The following is a 21194-nucleotide window of genomic DNA, read 5'->3' as shown; positions in this document are numbered from 1 at the left end:
ATGGCCGTGACTTCTCTTCCGAGGAGCGCAAATTGAAAATATGTCTTTCGGAGTGTCGTGTGTTGCTCGTCATGTCATTATGAGTTTGTTGCGTCATGTGAACCTATGTGCATCATGCGTCTTGTAAAAATACGTCCCTGCTGCACACGCTTCAAAAGGGTTTATGAAAAAAATGATGCTCACATTCACAAAATGCTCGCAAAACTTAACACTAAACTCTGATTACACATGAGATTGAGCGAGTATCTGGCAAACTGGAGCATCACATTTATCATAAACCCCTTCGAAGCATCTGCAGCAGACAGGAAATTTTGAAATGACGCATGATAGGGATGGGCGATAAATCGTCCGATGATGCTTTCTATGCTTCTCAATGAATTACGGTAAAATGCAGATAGATCCAAAAGCCAGAAGGCTTCCTAGTGCAGAAACTCAATATGGGGCGCAGAAGAAGTACCATTTACACACGCATTTCCAGGAAATGGCTTAAAGAGACACTCCACTTGTTTTGCTCATTTTCCAGCTCCCCTAGACATTTGATTCTGACCGTTTTGGAATCCATTCAGCCGATCTCTGGGTCTGGCGCTAACATTTGTAGCATAGCTTAGCATAATCTATTGAATCTGATTAGACCATTTAGCATCACACTCAAAAATAACCAAAGAGTTTTGATATTTTTACTATTAAAAACTTGACTCTTCTGTAGTTACATCATGTAATAAGACCGACAGAAAATTAAAAGTTGCAATTTTCTAAGCAGATATGGCTAGGAACTATACCAAACTAGGACTTTGCTGCCGTAACATGGCTGCAGGAGGTGCAATGATATTACGCACTAATACGCAGTGCCCGAAAATAGTCCCCTGCTATTGAAATATAATAAGGGGACTGTTTTTGGCTGCTGCGTAATATCACTACACCTGCTGCAGCCATGTTACAGCAGCAAAGTCCTTGATTATTACGCCAGAATGAGAATATAGTTCCTAGCCATATCTGCCTAGAAAATCGCAACTTTTCCAAAACTTCTCCATCGGTCTTAGTACACTATGTAACTACAGAAGAGTCAAGTTTTAAATAGGAAAAATATCAAAAATCTTTGGTTAAGTTTTAGGGCAATGCTAATGGTCTAATCAGATTTAATGGATTGTGCTAAGCTATGCTAAAAGTGGTAGCGCCAGAACCGGAGATCTGCTGAATGGATTCCAAAACAGTATGAATCAAATGTTTAAATCTAGGGGAGCTGGAAAATAAGCATATTTTTGCTGTGACTAGCTCTGCATCGTGCGCACTCGAAAAAGATGTCACCTGCCACAAATAATACAGACCATAAAGTGATTTACATACACTAAAGAACAATTAATACGAATTTTATTTTTTTAAATTAGCCAAATACTGTAGCAATGAAACAAGAAAATGGTGCACCGTTGTTTCCCAGGTTAATACAGATAACATTGTTTTGCCTGATACAAGAAAAGGCTTGCGCCTCATCGAACCTGAGGATATTCATTAAATCACATTAAATGGTATGTAAAACGTACATTTTTATACAGTTTGGGCTTAATCATAACAAATGAGAAAATAAAACAGTTTTTTTTCACACGATGTAAAAACAAAATACATTTTGTTGGAACATACAAACACATGGCACCAATTCAGCATCCTGACTCTGAATATCATGTTGATTTTGGCCTGCTACAAATTCTCAGTAGTTTTCAGACATTATTAGTACAGTCAAAGCTGACCAGCCTGTAAAGGGGTGGCTACCCTGTCCCCTGCCAGTGCTATCATTATATTGTTCCCAGATGTACCCTGTTTCCAGATACTGCTTGTAAACATTATTGATAAGGTTAGTCCTGAGCTCCTGATAGATGGCAGCTGCTTTTTCCTTGTACGGTCCATCAATGTTACTATAGTGATGCAATGCTCTAACAGCCAGGTAGTTGATGTTGATCCAAATGGGACCTCGCCAGTAGGGGGCGTCATGTTCCGTGTTCCTCTTCATGTACAGAGGATCTGAACGTGAGAGAGAGCGGAGACCGTAGGGCGTCCAAAGGCGTTCAGGATCGTGAATGTCTCGTAAAATATGCTCTAATTTCGGAGAGTCTGGTGTCAGGATATGTAGCAAGAAAGGAAAAAGGCTAACATAGCCTAACGCATTCACATACTGCAACTTGGGTGCTCTACGAACGGAACGAACCAGTCGCGTTACTGGGAACTGGTGTCGTGGTTGTCCAGGAGGCACAAACACTTTCTCTTGCTGAAGTGACACGGACTGGGTGTGATTTCCATAATCACTGAAGGCCCGCAGATTATCGGACCAGTGCAGTTCATTTAACAGATCATTATTGCTGAGAGTATAATGGGAATTCTCATACACCTGGTAGGGTTCCCCAAGTATTCTCGCCACATTTGCCATAATCCCAGAGGCCAGGGCCATCCAGCAATACAAATCCACATGCCTCTCATCAGCTGAAGGGTGAGAGGCCCGTGGGTAGTCATCCAGACCGGAAGTCAGGGTCTTCGGATTTAGATAAAGATTGGTGTCTTTGTCCCTACCTCGCCAGCGGTAGGAGTTGGCCACAGGTCCAACTTGTGTGGTGTTAAACCACTCGAACCACGTCTGCAATCTCGGATACAGCCGTCTCAATACAGGAAGCATGGTCTGAGAAGAAAGCGTATCTGGCTTGGCCTCCAGTTCTTCAACCAGCTTTTGCAGAACCAGGAACAACGTGGGGGGGTTGGCATTTTCATTGTGCTGCACTATGAATTCGGACGGTACTTTGCTGCGTGCCTCATCGTCCAAGATCTGCTCACGGGGGATCCAGCCCTCGACGTTGATAAGATCGAGCCAGTGTGCTATGACCTCCTGGGATAACCGAGGGTCCCATTTGCTCAGGAGAAGCTGATGAAACCCTTCGTCCCAGAGAAAGCCCCTTGGAAAGAAAGAGCGAGACGGTACTGCCGTGAACAGTGGGCTTTCGGGGTAAAGCAAGGGGTGTTCGTTATAAACCGACTGTACGACCGACTGGCCGTAGAAATATCCCAATCCACCAAGCATGTTGCTTAAAGCTGCCTTGGCAAATTTTATCTGTGAAGATGTGAACCCTTTAGCTTGGAGGCCAAATGTGCTCTCAAACCTCTCATCAAAAGCTGCCTTGCGCATCTCCAGCTCATCCGTTAGCACTGAGCCTGCAAGCTGATTCGGTCTTTCGTGAAAGCTTCCGGATTCGAACAGAACTTCAATTTGGAAAGGTGTCTGAACGGTCACCTGATGCACCACAAAGTCACTCTCTGTCTTGGGATCTTGCTGTTGATTCTGATGGTTTGAGACTTTGTGAGAATCCACTGAGAAATATGGTCTCCTTTCGCCTTTGGGAGGACTGAAAATAAACTTGTGATTGAGGCTGTTCTTCACTATATCTGTCATCTTATCCAGGCCAGGGCTCCTGGTCTGTAAGTAATTATATCTGAGGAGGAAAGATATATGGTCACTAAATGAAAAAAATGACATTTCAAATATCTTTTTTCCCCTCTCACATCCTTGCAAAATTAGTGTATGACTATGTAAAAAGTTGTTAATACTGAATAAATGTGACCAATTAATCATTTATATTATCATTTCAATCTTTGAGATTACCTTCTCAGTCAATATGAAATATATAAATTCTATATTGTCTCATTTTGTTCTTTACATTATGAAAGATGATTTTATATGTAGATCAGCAAATCACAAAAAAGTGACACAAACTAAGTCATAATATATTATGTATAATATACTATGATGCATAATCGATATACATAAAATACATACATTGCTAATTATTGCTATACTGTTTATTGCTGTTTAGTCAATGCATAAGCTTACAATGCTTAGTTAACGTTAAACATTTTTAACACATTTTTGTGTCGATGTATAAAATACCTGGCATATTTGCCAGTTGCACCTTCCCCTGCGGTGGGTTTTCCAAAAGTGATCTTGAAGTTGCCAAGCTCCTCAGATGTTCCTGTAACAGAGCTCAAGTGATTTTTCTCCTGTGCATGAGCTTGCAAGGAACCCTGAATATCTGTGGCTACGTAGAACATCAGCGAAATCACTGGAGCTGTGGCACCAGAGCTCTGCCAATCAGAAACAATGAAAGTTGTGATGCTGAGATGACTAAAAAATGTTTGTGTTTAATGAAATTACAGTTAACCATACCTAATATTAATAATAGAACAATATTTTTGCCTCCAATTTATTTATATGTCTAAACAACAATTGTTTTGTGTATAATGACAGAACAACTTAAGACTGTGTGCTAAGAAAACAACCGCAATACTTATTACCTCCAGAATTACAAGCATGTTTGTTTGTTGTTCACCTAACTAAAATACCAAAATACTGGTAATACTGGCTTGGTTGTTTATTCTTGCTTCAATGAAATGTGTATTTGTTTATTCTGCTTAACTGTTAAACTACTTGGGGAAGAGTTGAAAGAATAAAAAATACATAGATAAAGAACTTGAGAAATCTGCTATTGACTTTTTTTATGTGACATGGTTCACTGATGAACTGTTTACTGTGCTGACATACACTACCATTCAAAAAGTTCACAGTCACGTAGTAATTTTATTTTTTTTTACATTTTAGAATAATAGTAAACTTATCACAAATGTACAGTAACTATGGCTATTAAGAAAATTCTAAATATATATAAAAACAAGTTATACTTTAGTTTTTGCCTACAGTTTGCACGAGTGTTAATACTGCATTTTATCCACCAGCTTCTTAAAGGGGTAGTTCACTCTTAAAATGAAAATTCTGTCATCATTTTCTCATCCTCATGTTGTTTAAATCTGTATGAATTTCCTTTTTTCTGATAAACACAAAAGAAGATATTTTGATAAATGATGGTAAGCAGGGTTTCCCGCAGCACTTTTCAGTTCGGGCTTCAGTTAAGTGGACTTATGTTTTGGGGTTATTTAAGCCTGTTATTGTATAAGTCTATAGTTCTTGCAAATTTAAAGTAAGTTAGCTGATATTTTGTTGTTTGAGCAACCTGCTAGCTAGGTTTCACATGCCTGTTGATTCGATATAATTGTTGAGCGCTCTTGCTCACTTTATTTATGTGCATTATTTACATGCTACAGTATTTACACTCCTTTAAGTTGATTTAATTATATGTGGGAAATAATCTTTTTTTTTTTTTACAATTTTTGCGCTATCTATCATCGTTCGCCAGATGTTCTACAACATCTGCTTTAGTTTGTGTTTATTTAACCCTTTAGTTTCACTTCATCATGCAGCTATTCCCGTTAAAGGTCTCTGTTAAAAACATTTAATTCATTAATAATCTAGTATGTGTTTATTTTCTGTCATAGTTTCTTCAAAATTAAGTTTTATTTGAGTGTTTTAAATAAAAATACCTTTTCATCATGACACGTACGCCCCTTTTGATTGCCACGCCCCTCGGCCCCGGCCACCCACCCAACCCTACCACCTTAACTAATAAATATTCTGCGGGAAACCCTGGGTAAGCACACAGCTGATTGTAACCATTCACTTCCATAGTAGGAAAACAAATATTATGGAAGTATTGTGATAAATTATGAAGAAGATATTTTGATAAATGATGGTAAGCACACAGTTGACGGTACACATTGAATTCCATCATATATATTTTTTTCCTACTTACGGAAGTCAATTACCAGTCATAATTTAGCAAAATATCTTCTTTTGTGTTCATCAGAAAAAAAGAAATGTATTCAATTTTACAACAACATGAGAAAATGATGACAGAATTTGTATTTTTGGGTAAATTATCACTAAGATCTTACCCCGTAATGCTTTTTTGGGTTTTTACACTATAATAAGGGATCTCAAACTTTTGCAGCCAGGGACCTCTTACAGGGGACAAAATGTTCAAGGACCCCCTAAAATTCTAACAGTTACCTTAAAGCAGATTCTTACCTTAAAACATTATTTTACACTTGTTAAAAAAAAATTTATGCAGCAAATATTTTTACGGTGTATGTCAATGTTATGATTACATAACAAGCTGAATATTACACATTTTATCCCGCATAACCTCACAGTTACTGAACAATTTCGTTTATGGAATAAAATTTGCAAAGGCTTATTATAGCTTATTATATCTCATTGTAAAGAGCCATATTAGTAAAAAGTCTTATATCTTTATTTTAAATTACTCCCATAGTTTTATTCATCCTAAATATTATACTACTTACATGTTGCTTGGCAGTAATCCTCCAAGTCCAGTCTCCACCGTGATCTCCACCCATACGCTTTACAAACTCTGTAGTCAAGGTGAAATGGCGATCATGAATCTCCTGGACCCCAAAAGAGACCCCATCGTGCATCAGCCATCCATAGCCCTGCAAATGGTCCCCCTGCTCGCAAGTGTGCCTTAAATTGACATCCATATCAGTAGACTGCTGCATCCACATTAAGCCTAAGTAAAAACAAATTTTAGTTATTATAAATCACAATAGTGAGGCTACAAATCATTTAAAGTAGATTTGTGCGTTTGCCAAACACTTTGATCCAATGTAACTTACAGTACAGTGCACAAACAACACATTTTATGAGTATGTGTGTCCCTGCTATTAAACCATTGACCTTTGCACTGAAAACGCACTGCTTTACGATTTATGCCACAGTATCAAAATAAACTAAAGATTATTGTGATAATATTTCAAATATAACAATAGAAGCACAATAAAATATTAGATGCTGACAAACTGCATCAAACTGAAATAAACCTCACCTGTCACAACAGATCTGGGACTTCTTGTTTTCATGCCAAAGTACACCTGGGGTCGGTAGGAACCCCAGAATCTCTCTTGAGATACAGCAGGACTTGAGTAATTATCATTCAGGACCCGTTGAGAAGGGTGCAAGGTCACGACCCTCTTGGCCAAGGCTGCGCGCATGTACAGAGCATAGAAAAACCAGGTGAGGCTGAAGATGCACAAGCCGATGGATATATTGATGAACACCTTTCCAATGTCAGTTTTCTTTTTCTTCTCCCTACGAGGAGGAGCAGGTGTTTTTTCATCCTTTCTAGGACTGGGCACTGTATCACCCGTTGAGACCCTCTTACGCCGCTTACCCATCTTTCCTTTCGCGTAACCAACCTTATCTGGGAGTGACAGTCATTCAAATGCACCTGCAAACCAGCACAAAACAACCTAGCATTATCACACTATGTGGTATACAGTATATGTTTCATAGCATTCTATCTTATAGACCAAATAATGTGGTATGCAAGAGAAGCTTCAGTTGATGTATAGTTGGATGGACGAATGAATGAATGAGATTCAGAGCGTCAGTATTACGAGTATTGTCTGAACGAGTGGCTCTTTCTGTAAGATACGTTAAACATATTTTATACAAAATAATATTAAAATTAACACGAAACAATATTAAAATAAATGATATTGTGGTTGATATTACCTTATCTACGTGTCAGTACACTACTGGAAATCGTTATCATCAGCAAGAGAACTTCCGCATTGCCATAAAGTGAAGTTACTGTAGTAAAACTACTCTAGTTCACTACTTTTCATAATAAAAGTCATTCGTCGTTCGAATGGGCAGAAATACACATAAAATATTGTAATAATACTGTAATATATGTGTGATTTTTTTTGTATTTTCATTTAAATTTCACTAGCTTTCGTTTTCTAAGTCATCAGGAAATAAAAAAAGTAATTTAGGTCAGTAACAGAGACAGATTTTTTTCATACTGGTGGCTGTGCAATACACTCGGTAGCAAAGAACTCATCTAACCTTATAAATATACAAAAATACTTTTTGAAAGTATTAAAGATGCCCAATAATTCATCATCTTTATGTCATATTAGTCTGTTTGGGTTTCATTATCTAGTCTGCATTAAAAGTCTTTTAGTAGCCTACAGGGGTATTCAACCTTTTTCACTTCAATGCCCCACTATTGTGCACAACAGTATAAAGGCCCCCAACTTTCAATTTCTAAAAAATAAATAATTCTAAAGCTTGACATTAGCATATTTGTACGGAAAATAAACAAACACTAATAAATATCTTGATTTTGTGTTTTATTTTTCGAAAACTTCTTTTGTCTTATTTTAATCATTTTAAGTCATCTTAAAGGGACACTTAACCGCTTTTTGCATTACGCGTTGTATAGTAAGAACCCCAGTCATGTTTTTGAATGGTCATGCGTCATTTCGTCAGTTGCCATTGAGACAGGAGAAATACAGATTTCGGTGTTGCACTTCCTTCTTTCAATGATGTAAAAATCATAATTTTGCATCATTGAAAGAAGGAAGTCCAAAATCTTTGTTGAGGGGGTGAGACAAACACCCATTTTCTCGGTCAAATAGGCACCAAATTCTAAATGTATGTTACATTTCGACTACAAATATGACACATAAGCTCCTTTAAGGCCCCTTGGAAGTTTGTTGAGGCCCCTAGTGGGCCCTGGCCCTCCTGTTAAGAAACGCTGTTTTAGCACATTTATCTGCGTTTCTTTGTTCCCATTTGTGATTAGCAGGTCCAGACGTAATCGATGTAGTTTTTGCCGTTTCTGCTGAAAATGGTTATGCAAAATCTGCAGAATTGTGCAGAATAACTTTAAATGTTTTAAAGCGATTTAAGAGAATGTGTACCTAAATCTAAAATATTTACTTTTAAGGTTTAAAATAATTTAATTAGTCTCACCACACCAAATAAGTAGGCTATTACATGAACCCACAGATAATGTACATGCATGTGAAGACCATAGAAATATATTTTGTGTGTAAAAATACATGTTTTATTGTTTATAGGGTTATTTAAAGGGCTAGAATTGTGGGAAATGCAGGGGACAGAGTCCGGGGAGTGAATTTGGTATGATCTTTTAAAATCGTTTAAGTAAGGGATATTGAAGTGGCTTATTTCGCGATAACTACAGGCTGCCTCTACATTATCCCGCTTATTACACGACTACTTGCCACATAAGAAAAAAAACTGGACATGAATATGAATTTGAAAATTTTATTGGCATATTTGTTTTAAATTAACATTTTTACCCTTCTGCGAAACTTTGCACAGATGCATAAAATGATCGTAATACCTTATTAAGATCCTCTGCTTCATACTTGTCTGTCTCCATTTTTTTCTCTTTTACCCAGTCTTTGAGAAGTTTTAATGCCCATTCTGTATTTTTTTGTGTGTTGGCTTCGTAGCTGTCATGCTCTATTTTGTCAAGTTCAGTCTCAGTAAGCTCTCTGTGTCTTGTCGTTGTTCTATCCACTGTTTAAATATTTTGTTTTTTCCGTACATGTTAAAATTAATGTCAAAATTTTCCATTCTTAATGGTGGTTGTCCAGTGTTTGTCACAAGATGGCGCCAAACAGTAATCTTTATTGGCGCGGAGCGATTTTAATCGTACAAGTAGTACCGGCTATGCGTTATTACTTTGGAGCGGTTATTATTTGAAAAGAACAAACCTGCAAATGTCTCAACTGACCAATCAGAATCAAGCATTCCAGAGAGCTGTGTAATAATTATATTTAATGCTTCCGTTTGGGCCTTTATTTGTATTTAGTTATTAATAGTTGCCCTGGTTATTCATTGTTTCTAAATAGTGCACACCTGTTTTCTGTTAAGTTTATTTTTTGGGGTGTGTATTTAAGATTTAAGTTCTCATTGTTGTCTGGCTTTGATTGTGTAGGCTATGTGCTCATTGTTACATTCCTCATTAATTTTGCAAGGGCTCTCTTTTGTTATTTAATTGATTAGACGGCTAATTTATTAAGTTGCATTCTGTCTTTGTTATCATCCTCAACCACACCATCACATACAGTAATGATGTGTAACATACAACATGGACCAGTTTGTTGGCCTACTGCACGTGAGTGAACATTCTTTTAAATAGGGTAGCATCAAATGTGTAGCATCAAATGACCTCACTGAATTTGTCATTCCCCACACAAACCAATTAACAACTTTTTTTCCAAACCACGTAAGAAAGACTAGCAGCCCATTAGTTTATATAAAAAAAAAAATGATAACGTTTTTAATTATTATTTATAATTTAAGAAATAAGCAGTCTATAACAATAAACTAAAAATACAAAGGAGCAATATAGATGGGGTCACTTTTAAAGCTATGAGTTAGGGTTGTATATGACTGAAAAAAAAATCTGGCTGATGCTGCCACAATGCTTCAGGGAAAAAGTTATACTTAAAAAAATCTTGGCAAAATTTTATCTGCTTTCACTCACATCACTACTGAGTAATGCAGTTAAACTAGTTTTGCTGTTTGCTACCGCCCAACCCTCTATATAAAAACATTAATTATCTCCTTAGTAAATATACTGCATGGTCCTTCTCGCCTAAGTGTGGTTATACTAGTCCAGGCTAGCATGACAAGGTATTAATTAACTATTTATTTATGTCACACCCACACATAAGATGGTATAGTTTTGGCCATTGTCCTTCTAAAATATTTCTTTTTAGTAGTTTAACAAAAGTTCTTTACACTGCAGGGTTATGACAAAAGTACAATGATGCTGTCAGCTAATAGTCTGTCTGGTAAGTAGTGCTTTTAACCCTTTAACCAATCAGTAAACATTTGCCAGTGACATAATTGAGAGAAAATCAATCTTGGAATGAAGCCTTGTTCTAAATATACATATATACACAGTGTTGTGTGTGGTCAATTTGGTAGCAAAATTTCAACACTTTAAAGCCCCCCTAACCTAAAAAATTTAGAATTTAAAATGTTTTTCTTTCAGAAAATGAGTCGCCAGTGTGTGTGCAGAAACATCCTGTTATTATAAAAATCCATCTATTATTCTTTGTGTAATCTCCTTTAAACAGCAACAGTCATACAAAACAGGCTATTGGGGATCCCTTATCAACGTGAAGCGCTCAACCCCCACCTTTGCATGGGGGGGGACAGAAGCTTTCTTTGCATTTAAAGAAACACACACAAAAACAGTGCATTTTTCATTGCGGCATTAAATGTTCAATGTTGTATAATGGAAGATCTGTGGTGTATTTTGAGCTGAAACCTTACAGACACTTTCTGGGAATACCAGAGGCTGAAAACACCTTGGCCTTTTAACATCCATATTAATCAAAATAATTGAATTCCAAAACATAGTGACTAAAAACTTATCTGGTCCTGCCTTCTGTTACAACAAATAAATTAAGGTCAGGCTCTGGCACTTCGACAGGGGAAAGATTTTGTGCTGGTGAGCATATAAAATGCAAAAAAAGGATGATTTCTTTACTGTGATTTTAATAAATTAATAAAAGTGGGTGTAAATAAATTACTTATAAGATACACAGTACATAAAAATGGCTTACTTCATTAATTTGACACACTAAACCCCTTAAGTGGCACAAATAGCCTTTGGGTGGGAGGTGAAAATATGATATTCACTTTCAAATTAATATTTTTGGTCCAGAAGCCTAATCTTGGTCTTGTTTTAAAGAAAACACTTAAAAATAAATTAATTGTTATAGCAGTTTACATTTATTTAAAAAAATAAAAATAATATAAATTATATAAATAAATTGTTTAAACTGTCAATACATTATTTCTATCATCAGATGACTTTGAAATATGAAAACTACATTCTGAGAGCTTTCTAGTGATATGTAGTTTGTCATGATTTTTCAGGTTTAGAGTAGGGTTTTAGTGTTATAAAGGTAACACTTTACAATAAGGTTCATTAGTTAACATTAGTGTATTAACTAACTTGAACAAACCACAAGCAATACATGTTTTACAGTATTTATTAATCTTTGTTAATGTTAGTTAATAGAAATAAAGCTTTTAATTATTTGTTCATGTTAGTTCAAAGGGCATTTACTAACGCTAACAAGAATTAGTAATAGGTGAAATTAACATTAACAAAGATTAATAAATGCTGTATTCTTAATAAGTGCAGTTCATTACTAGTTCATGTTAACTAATGTAGTTAACTACTGAACCTTATTGTAAAGTGTTACCGTTAGGAAGTGCCTGAAACCGCTATTTTAAGAACCGATTAAATAAATGGCTCGCCTCTCACTCCTTGGTAACATCGCGCAAGACAAAAAAGATGGTGACAGAAGTGGAGAAGACTAGTAATTAGTTTAACGTTAATCTAACGTTCAATGTTTTCGAAAATAAATATGAAAAAAAAATCGATTTGTGGCCTTTGAATCGATCACGTAAAAAAATTATATATATATATATATATATATATATATATATATATATATATATATATATATATATATATATATATATATATACATGTATATATATATATATATATACATGTATATATATATCGATCAATCAAAAAATCTATTGTTTTGCCCTGTCCCAGTTTGTTGTGATATACATAAAATGTACATAGAAAATATTGTAAACTTAGGTGTCCCGCTCATGGGACAACACCACTTAAAGGCGGAGTCCACGATGTTTGAAAAACGGTTTGGAAAAGGAGACGGGCCGACTACCAAAACACACTTATAGCCAATCAAATCAAATCAAATGCCGGGTTGCGTATGTGTGGGGCTGGTCTATCAACAGAAGGTCCAGATTCTATTGGGGTAGGGGCGTGTTTGTTTAGGCGATTTCAAATATCAACACTGGCTTTCAAACATCATGGACTCCGCCTTTAATTAAAAAGTCTTTTCAAATGGTCTAAGCTATTATCAAGGGATAATCATTACGATGTTTATGGTCATAAACTTCTGCTATTAGAAAAATGGACTTATCGGACTCTACAGACAAAATTACAGTAATTACATGATAAAACTAGAACAATAAAAATTTTAATTATAATATAATTTAGACACAAATAACAGGTTAAGTAAAAGTACGAATATATTTAAAAAAGTATTCCAAATTATATATTTTTTGGAAATTTTCCTGCATTTGTCTGAAACACTGAGTGATAACATGAGCCAGTTCAGCCAGTTGGGCTACATCTTTAAGAATTTATTTAATCCAAAATACTACAGTCAGTATATTTCATTGCTTTATACTGCGTTTTATATTTGGCTAATTATGACTCAAAATGATAGGACGTGCCATATACAAACTAAAATAAAGAGATTCGTACTAAGAATGCAAAATACATCCCAGAAATATGTGCCAAAATTAATATGGTCTTCTAAATTGAGAAAGTTTACAGATATATACACTGCATCTAAACAGAATAATTGCTATATTTTTTCTGTTTTAGCCCGTAGCATAACGCAGTGGTTTTCAAACTGGGGGCCGGGGCCCCCAGGGGGGCCGTGAGATGGTGCCAGGGGGGCCCCAGTTTTATGAAATTTTACGAAATACATTAATTTATCATGAATTCTGTGTAATTAAACCTAAAAAAAAATAAGGCTACTAACCAAAAGCACTACTTTTTCGTATAATTTAATGTTTTTTTATTAAAATGTTGAGTTTTAGAACAGTTTTTTGTCACAAATTTTCTTTGGGGGGGCCGCTAAGGAATGCACCCTACACAAGGGGGGCCACACGCTGAAAAAGTTTGGGAACCACTGGCATAACGGACGAATCTGTGACAAAATCAGCCAAAGGATTCCATCAAGTCATTAGTAAAATCTATAACCATAAAGACTGTGTTGATGCATTAGGCAGAATACTTTAATTCTAAGACAATTTTTGACAGGACGGGACCTTATGACAAATGGTTTTAAAACTGTTAAAGCTCCCGCTCAACAGAAAAACTATGAAACAGGTCAGGAGCATTTGGGTATGACGTGTTATTTTTAATGACACACCTGCAGAGTATGTCTCTTTTATTATTAACTCTTTCAACGCGTCTGTAGCAGGCACATATTTTGACATGACGCATGATGCGAATAATATTTCTTCATGTCAAAGTATGTGTTTGGTGAGTCATGTAAACATATTATGTTTACATGACTCACCAAACACATACTTTGACATGAAAAGCCACACTCGACACGCTAAACACATATTTTGCAGAAGCCCCTGGGAAGAGAAGTCACCGGCCGCCACTGCAGTTCAGTATTACTAGAAATTTTCTGTTTCTAAACTAGGCTATATATTAGCTATATTGGGCTGTAAAAATATTTGTATCTGCTTTAAAGTTTTAACAAGTTTAAAGTTTATGAGACTGACTCCTTTTTGGAGCCAATCTCTAACGGCCAGTCGATAAATTGGCTTTCACATTGGCTTCACGATAGAGACCAATAGGATGCCCCTTGGCAAAAGTAGTTTATATTAGTGAATTTTGAATTTATCTTTTGAATAATCTTAATCTGTGATTAATCGTGCACAATAAAACCACAAATATGCATTAAGGTCATCTTATGTTAATTTTAATACACATTAAATGTAATACAAATTGCCACCATGTCCCAGCAGTGTGAATGTGTTTGAAATTTAATTAGCAAACTTTAAACTCCTGCATCATAAATAAATTGAAAGATGGCCTTGGAGAGTCTTCCCCACCTTTTGACCAAAGTCTATATTTGTCCAGCAGGACTTAGCTGAGACATACAGTTTCTCTGTTGGTGTTTCACCAAGATGTATTTGTACGCAAACATCCGTCCACATCGCTCGCACGTGAAAGGCTTGTCACGTGTGTGGATCTTCATGTGCGTTTTGAGGTTAGAAGACTGATTGAACATTTTCCCACATTGGCTACAACCATAAGGTTTCTCACCTGTATGAACATTCACATGTTTTTTGAGATTACTCTGGTCGGAAAAATGCTTGCCACAGTGCAGGCACCTGAATGGCTTCTCTCCTCTATGAATGCCATGGTGCCTTTTGAGACTGGATGCCTGACTAAACCGTTTACCACAGAGTGTACAGCTGTAAAGCCTCTCTCCGGTATGAAGCTTCTGGTGCAGGAGGAGAGCACTTGGTTGAGAGAAAAATTTTCCGCAATGTTTACACATAAACTTTCTTTGCATCTGAGGAGTGTCTGAACTAAATTGGGATAATTCGGACTGAGAAATGACCACTTTCTCAAGTCCAGCGGCTCCGTCGTTGTGTGCTACATGACTCTCCACATCATGGATCGACAGTCCGTTACAGTCCAATTGAGTTGCATATGAACATGTGGGATCTGCACTCCCTCTGTACATCAAAAATCGATTTACAGAAGGTCCTGCGTTGCATTCAGATTCAGCGTAGGAGGGATTGTTTGTAGTTACGTCAAATGTCCTGGCATCCCATGAGGCATAGGTGTTGACTGAATGCAGGCTATTCTCTGTCTCTCCATCAGAATGTCTCTGCATTCCGGTTTCATCTATTTTGAAATGTAACATCATTAGATAGACAACACACAACTCAGCAGGTGAATATCTTTAAATAAAGCCACTGAAAACACAAAACAATTTTGTAATTACCCCCAAGGATATGCGTGTCTGGTCCTGTTACAGTCATTTCTGGGTTTTCATTGTTAAGGAGATCAGGTTGCATTCCATTGGTCTGACAGGAGGAAATAAGGAAATTAATTTGTAATGTTATTTACAAAGTAATGTAAGTTATTTCATTAGGGGAAATTTGAAAGATTCTGTTTTGATTTCTATTTCACGGCGGAACACAGACCAGTTAAATCTTTAAAAAAAATTATTTTATAGTATCAATTATTTTTTTGCAGCTTTCCAATGCAGCTTATAAAAACAAAAGTGGTGTTGATTTTTGGTTTTCCAGCAAAAGTCAAGTGAGCTACGAATGACTTTTGGTTAAAATTCCTTTACCTAAAAATAAATAAGTAATAATAATATTTGTAATATTTGCCTGTACACAACTAAACTTAAAGGGGACATATCATGAAAATCTGACTTTTTCCATGTTTAAGTGCTATAATTGGGTCCCAAGTGCTTCTATCAACCTAGAAAATGTGAAAAAGATCAACACAGTAACTTTTGGTAAACCATTCTCTGCAAGCATGTAAAAAATATGTCATTGAAATGTGGCTCCCCCTGTGATGTCAGAAGGGGATAATACCGCCCCTTAATCTGCACTATCCCACCATGACACTGCCATTGAGTGCAGCTTATTTGCATTTAAAATGACACACCTACAAAATGGCAATTTTAACATGCTATTATAAATTATCTATATGGTACATATGTACTGTGGAGACACCAAAGATTTATTTTACATCTTAAAAAAAGTCTTGAGAAATGTCCCCTTTAAAGACGTGTTCACAATCTTCTACTGACCTCTTGATGGCAGTGTTGAACACTGGTAGTGTTCTGGTCTATGAAGTTATCTCTGTCGACGGTTACAAAACCTCCTGCATTTCGGTACTGGGTGTCTTCTTTTTCTACAAAAAGGATATACCAGAAAATAAAATAAGCATAAATAATAGGTAAAATATCATTTTATTTCATCATATAGCATGCTTTTACCATTTACTCACATAAATTGCATGCATAATTTTAACCAATTTTAGCTGTTCCTGAGGATCTGTGTGACATTTTTCAAACATTTATTTTAAAATGCTTTTAGAATAATTGTTATCATGTAAATGTACCCTGTGTTATGCAATTTAAAATAATTATCAAAGATATTAAAGACCCCATACTCACGATTTTCAGTGGTCCCTGCTCCTCTATCTGGTTGTTCACACATGTTGTCAGGTCTTTCCTCTTTAATGATAAGAATATCTGAATCTTCATCCCCTATGGACTGATAAAAAGCACAATGCTGCCATCATTCCTCAAGGGATAAAAATATCCTATAGCAATACTATTGGTTTGTCAAGATATGCTGGTTTTTAATGTCACTAATTATATCTAGACACCTGAATACCTAATGACTGATATGATATAGATATTATAATATAGTTAAGCGATTACAAATGAGATGTACACATACATTTTATGTACATTTTTAAAAGGAGCATTGGGATGGTGAAATAATAACACAAATATTTTAAGAAATCTCTCAGTGGTTTTGCAGCCATACAGTGGAAGTTAATGGGTGGCAGGATTTTTTTCTAACCCATGGGCTAGAAATCATGTTCATGGGTCAATAGCAGAGCAATATGTTAGCAACGCAAAGGTCATTGGTTCGAGTCCTTGGAACACATTAAAATGTTAAGCATGAATGCACTGTAAATCACTTTAGATTAAATGCATAAATGTCGATGTCTTTTTTAGATTATAGAAATAAATGTTAGTTCAAATAATGTATATGCTTCATTGGATATATACAGACCTGGTCAAGTATTTCGGGTTGAACAGAGACCTCGTCGGATGATCTCTCTTCATTATTACGCTCATTGTTCAGTGAACCAACTTGAACTCTCACGATCCGCCCTGAAGTAAAATTCATATTGTGTTATTCATCACCGTAACTATGCATTGTACAATATAAAAATAGAGTATTAGCTACAAAACAAGTCGGTGTTGTCTGACTCTTTTACCTGATACTTTGCCGTATACGCTAGTTTTGGGGAAGTCAGTCGACACGTTTCTTAATTTATGCGCTCTGCGATAAAACGATTCCCGAATTTCGATCATTTTTAATTTCTTTTTAAGGATGTTGTTTTCCTTTTGGCTTTGTGATATTTCAAGCTGTAATTCGTTATAGCTGTCCTCAACAAGTCGGCAAATTTCTGCTACAGCGGCGTTTGCGAGTACTTCCATAACGGAAGCTATTTGTGTTTGAAACGTTAAAATATTGGCCATTGCGCTGACGTTACTATACGCAATGCTATAATAATAATTTTATCGTATGATATTGGGGAGACAACTCATACAATCGGTCCTTTCAGGAGTATGTGTACGAAATTTCGTCGCGAAAACAATGCGTCAAAAACATCCGCTTTTGCTTTTCAAAATAAAAGCACACCGCTATATGACTTAAAGGCCCCATGAAATTAAATGTAAACGTTTTACCGTTTAATATAAATACAGGCCTAAGGATATAGACTGGTATATTCCAAAACGCTGACAAAATTCTCATACATTCAAAACTTTCAGTTTGGCACATGTGCAAAAAAAGTATTTTATTTTTATGTCGTCATCCTACACTTAAGCTTTTCATCAAATTTCCTGTCCAATCAAACCGACGGGCTACATACATGTTTTGATGTTCTTCGCATCGTCCGTCCTGGAAAAAAAAGTCACCAGCCACCACTGGCACACTCTCATAAGCGCAAGCACGGAGACGCGCGTTTTAAAAAGCACGCAAACACAAAATCTCCTTGCGCGTGACATACACGCAAAATTATCTCACATAATAAAAGTTAATACCAAAGTTTTGTGTAGTATTTTGCAAGTATTCTCATAAAACTTATGTCAGTTATGCAGGGGCGTCAGTTTGTGTTGAAAAGTGGTGGGGACAAAAGATCAGATGAAAAAACATTACAGCAGGACGGGAAAAATATTGAATAACGGCGCATCAAAAATGGGTATAGTGTAGGCCGGTCAAGAACACAAAAATACTCAGCATAAAACCCTTAACAATGTCAACTGCAAATATGACAGTCCCTACAACACCAGCTTAACCGAAAAGTGCCAAAGCGCCATACCATAGAAAACAGCAGCGCATTAAGTCAATGATTACAATGAAATTCATTACATATGCAAAAGAAAACACACCATAAGCACACGACGCAACATATGTGACCCTGGACCAAAAAACCAGTCATACACTGCAAAAAATTATTTTCAAGAAAAAATGTTTTTAGTATTTTTGTCTTGTTTTCAGTAAAAATTCTTAAATTAAGATGCTTTTTCTTGATGAGCAAAATGACCTAAGAAAATAAGTCTAGTTTTAGACCAAAAATACCAAATGTAACTGATTTTGTGCATAAAACAAGCAAAAAATATCAAATGTATATTATTATTTAAATATTAGACCAAAAAGATAAAATGTAAGTGATCTTGTGCATAAAACAAGCAAGAAAATCTGCCAATGGGGTAAGCAAAAAAATCTTGAAATTTTTTATACAACACTAAATTACCCCATTGGCAGATTTTTTTGCTTGTTTTATGCAAAAGATCACTTGAATTTGATGTTTTTGGTCTAAAAACTAGACTTATTTTTTTGGGTTGTTTTGCTCATCAAGAAAAAGCATCTTAATTTAAGAATTTTTAGATATTTATTGAAAACAAGATAAAAATACTAAGAATTTTTTTCTTGAAAATCTGACTTTCTTACTTAGTATTTTTGTCTTGTTTTCAGTAGAAATATCTAAAAATTCTTAAATCAAGATGTATTTTATTGATTAGCAAAATGACGTAAGAAAATAAGTCTAGTTTTTAGACAAAAACTATACAATTTAAGGGAATTTGTGCTTAAAGCGTAACTAAACCCCTGGTCAGAGCCTGACTCCACCCACTGGCAATATTTGAAAAATGCAAGAAAAGTGGGCAGATTCCAACGGAGAAAGAGGGGACGAACTAAGTGTGTGGTGAGATCATAACAAGGGCGTGGTGAGCTTGAACCTGCTTACGTCACGAGTTATTTTTTGGACCCAACATCCAATAGGAAAATTCAACTGCAGTAGCCACCGTTCAACCTGAAGAGGGCAGCACTCAGACGTTTTTACACCATATATTGCAGTATTAAAACACTTTATATCCAAATGTCAAAAGACTTACTAAAATCAATGAACAGCACTAATAAAGCATCATTCTTACAGATCATTAACTAAAAAAAGTTGGTTTAGGGTTTAGTTACTCTTTAAAACAAGCAAACATATCTGCCAATGGGGAGAGAAAAATAAATTATGGGTCGGTTTCTCGGACAGGGATTAGACAAGTCCTAGACTAAAACATTTTTAAGAGCTGTCCAAACTGAAAACAACTTGAACTGACATATCTTAAAATACATCAGTGCCAGGCACGTGCACAGATAGGGCTCAACCTGTGCAGAACACAAGCCCTTTTTGTCCTTACACTCCGAAGTGCCCTTTTTTGGAGGTGTTTTATTATTATTATTTTATATATATAAATTAATGCTATTGTTAAACATTTACCTCTGTCTTTGTGTTTTACAAATATATTTATCAAGTAAAATTATTAAAAAACTAAATATTTTTGGATCCGCTCAAACTGTCTGTCAAACATCTTAACTCCGCCCCCTGAGTGCAGCGAGCTGAAGTTCCACAGCAGTCAGAGGCAGCTGAACGTCTTGCAACGGTAAATAAGTATCTTGTTGTTTGAGTACAATGCTGTCTCATTACGAAAGAAACATATAACGGCGCATGTTTTATAAATTTGAGCAGAGCCGAATTATCCATAGACGGGATTGGTCGAGTGGGCAATCAGGGGGCACTAAGAGCTCCAAACTGCGACCAAATTGAGTTTTTGACAAAGCGCGAGCAGTTTTTAAACAAGTGTTCACCCATGTGAAGGGCACCCGTGACAACAATACGGAATGCACGGTCGGGTTTTTACCGCTTTTTTTGCATGACGCGTCTCAATCGTTAAAATCGTTAAAATGTCTAGCCTACATTAACACCAAAAACATATCAGATTAGAAAGGTCTTAGACATCAGATGCCCAGTTGGGAAAACTGGATAGAGACGAAAAACGTGTAAAGGATACAAGTATGTACATTATATTGCCTGTCACTCATTATAGTATGCAATCTGGATATAATTTATTGTATATGCATGTATCTTATGCATTGAATTAGTCAAGGGAGTTGTATGATTGTTGTATGATTATTTGGTTCATAACTTTTTATTCTGAAATCAACTGCATAGAGTTAAGTCTACTTAGTATTTAGTATATTTATTAGTAATGCAGTTATTTGCACCTTCAAAAGACCAAGGTTCCTGGTCCTCAGCACAGTTTTTGCCAGGTAGGCAGAGATACATGTTGAATATGCTAATGGTATGGCTATAGTATAGTATAATCTCCTATTTTGATCTTTAATCTCCTATTTCCCCTCTTCTCAATCACATATCAATCACACAAACATGTTAACCAAATAATAAAAATGAGCTTATAAAACAAACAGAATACCTTTTTTTTCTTCAAACATATTTTAATGTAACTTTATGTAAGCAGAGGAAAAAATTAAAATGTATATATTCTACAATTAAATAAGAGCGAGTTCACAAGAGCACTTCACAAACACATGACTACAAATAGGCCTAATACAGACAAACACCCAGGATGTAAATTGTTAAAGCCAACTTAAAAGGGCAGATATCGTTTGCACTGTATAATGCCAAGCTATCATAAAATGTCATTTTTCA

At 35.9% G+C, this 21194-nt stretch overlaps 2 protein-coding genes across 2 annotated transcripts; both read right to left on the bottom strand.

The window, feature by feature from the left end:
• Positions 1-1365: 1365 nt before the first annotated feature.
• mogs (mannosyl-oligosaccharide glucosidase) lies at positions 1366-7526 on the bottom strand. Its single transcript, XM_065265472.2, has 5 exons — positions 7457-7526; positions 6768-7169; positions 6229-6452; positions 3923-4116; positions 1366-3467 (listed from the first exon to the last, which is right to left on the bottom strand). Exons 2-5 carry the CDS (start codon positions 7114-7116, stop codon positions 1703-1705), a joined length of 2532 nt encoding a protein of 843 aa, XP_065121544.1. The 5' UTR covers positions 7117-7169; positions 7457-7526; the 3' UTR covers positions 1366-1702.
• Positions 7527-14312: 6786 nt separating this feature from the next.
• On the bottom strand, positions 14313-17775 carry LOC135746779 (uncharacterized). Its single transcript, XM_065265474.2, has 6 exons — positions 17403-17775; positions 17195-17295; positions 16564-16663; positions 16195-16298; positions 15373-15454; positions 14313-15272 (listed from the first exon to the last, which is right to left on the bottom strand). Exons 1-6 carry the CDS (start codon positions 17665-17667, stop codon positions 14482-14484), a joined length of 1443 nt encoding a protein of 480 aa, XP_065121546.1. The 5' UTR covers positions 17668-17775; the 3' UTR covers positions 14313-14481.
• Positions 17776-21194: the final 3419 nt, after the last annotated feature.

Source organism: Paramisgurnus dabryanus, chromosome 4, assembly GCF_030506205.2.
Source record: "Paramisgurnus dabryanus chromosome 4, PD_genome_1.1, whole genome shotgun sequence".
Classification (NCBI taxonomy): domain Eukaryota; kingdom Metazoa; phylum Chordata; class Actinopteri; order Cypriniformes; family Cobitidae; genus Paramisgurnus; species Paramisgurnus dabryanus.
This window is presented reverse-complemented; position numbering and strand designations above follow the sequence as displayed.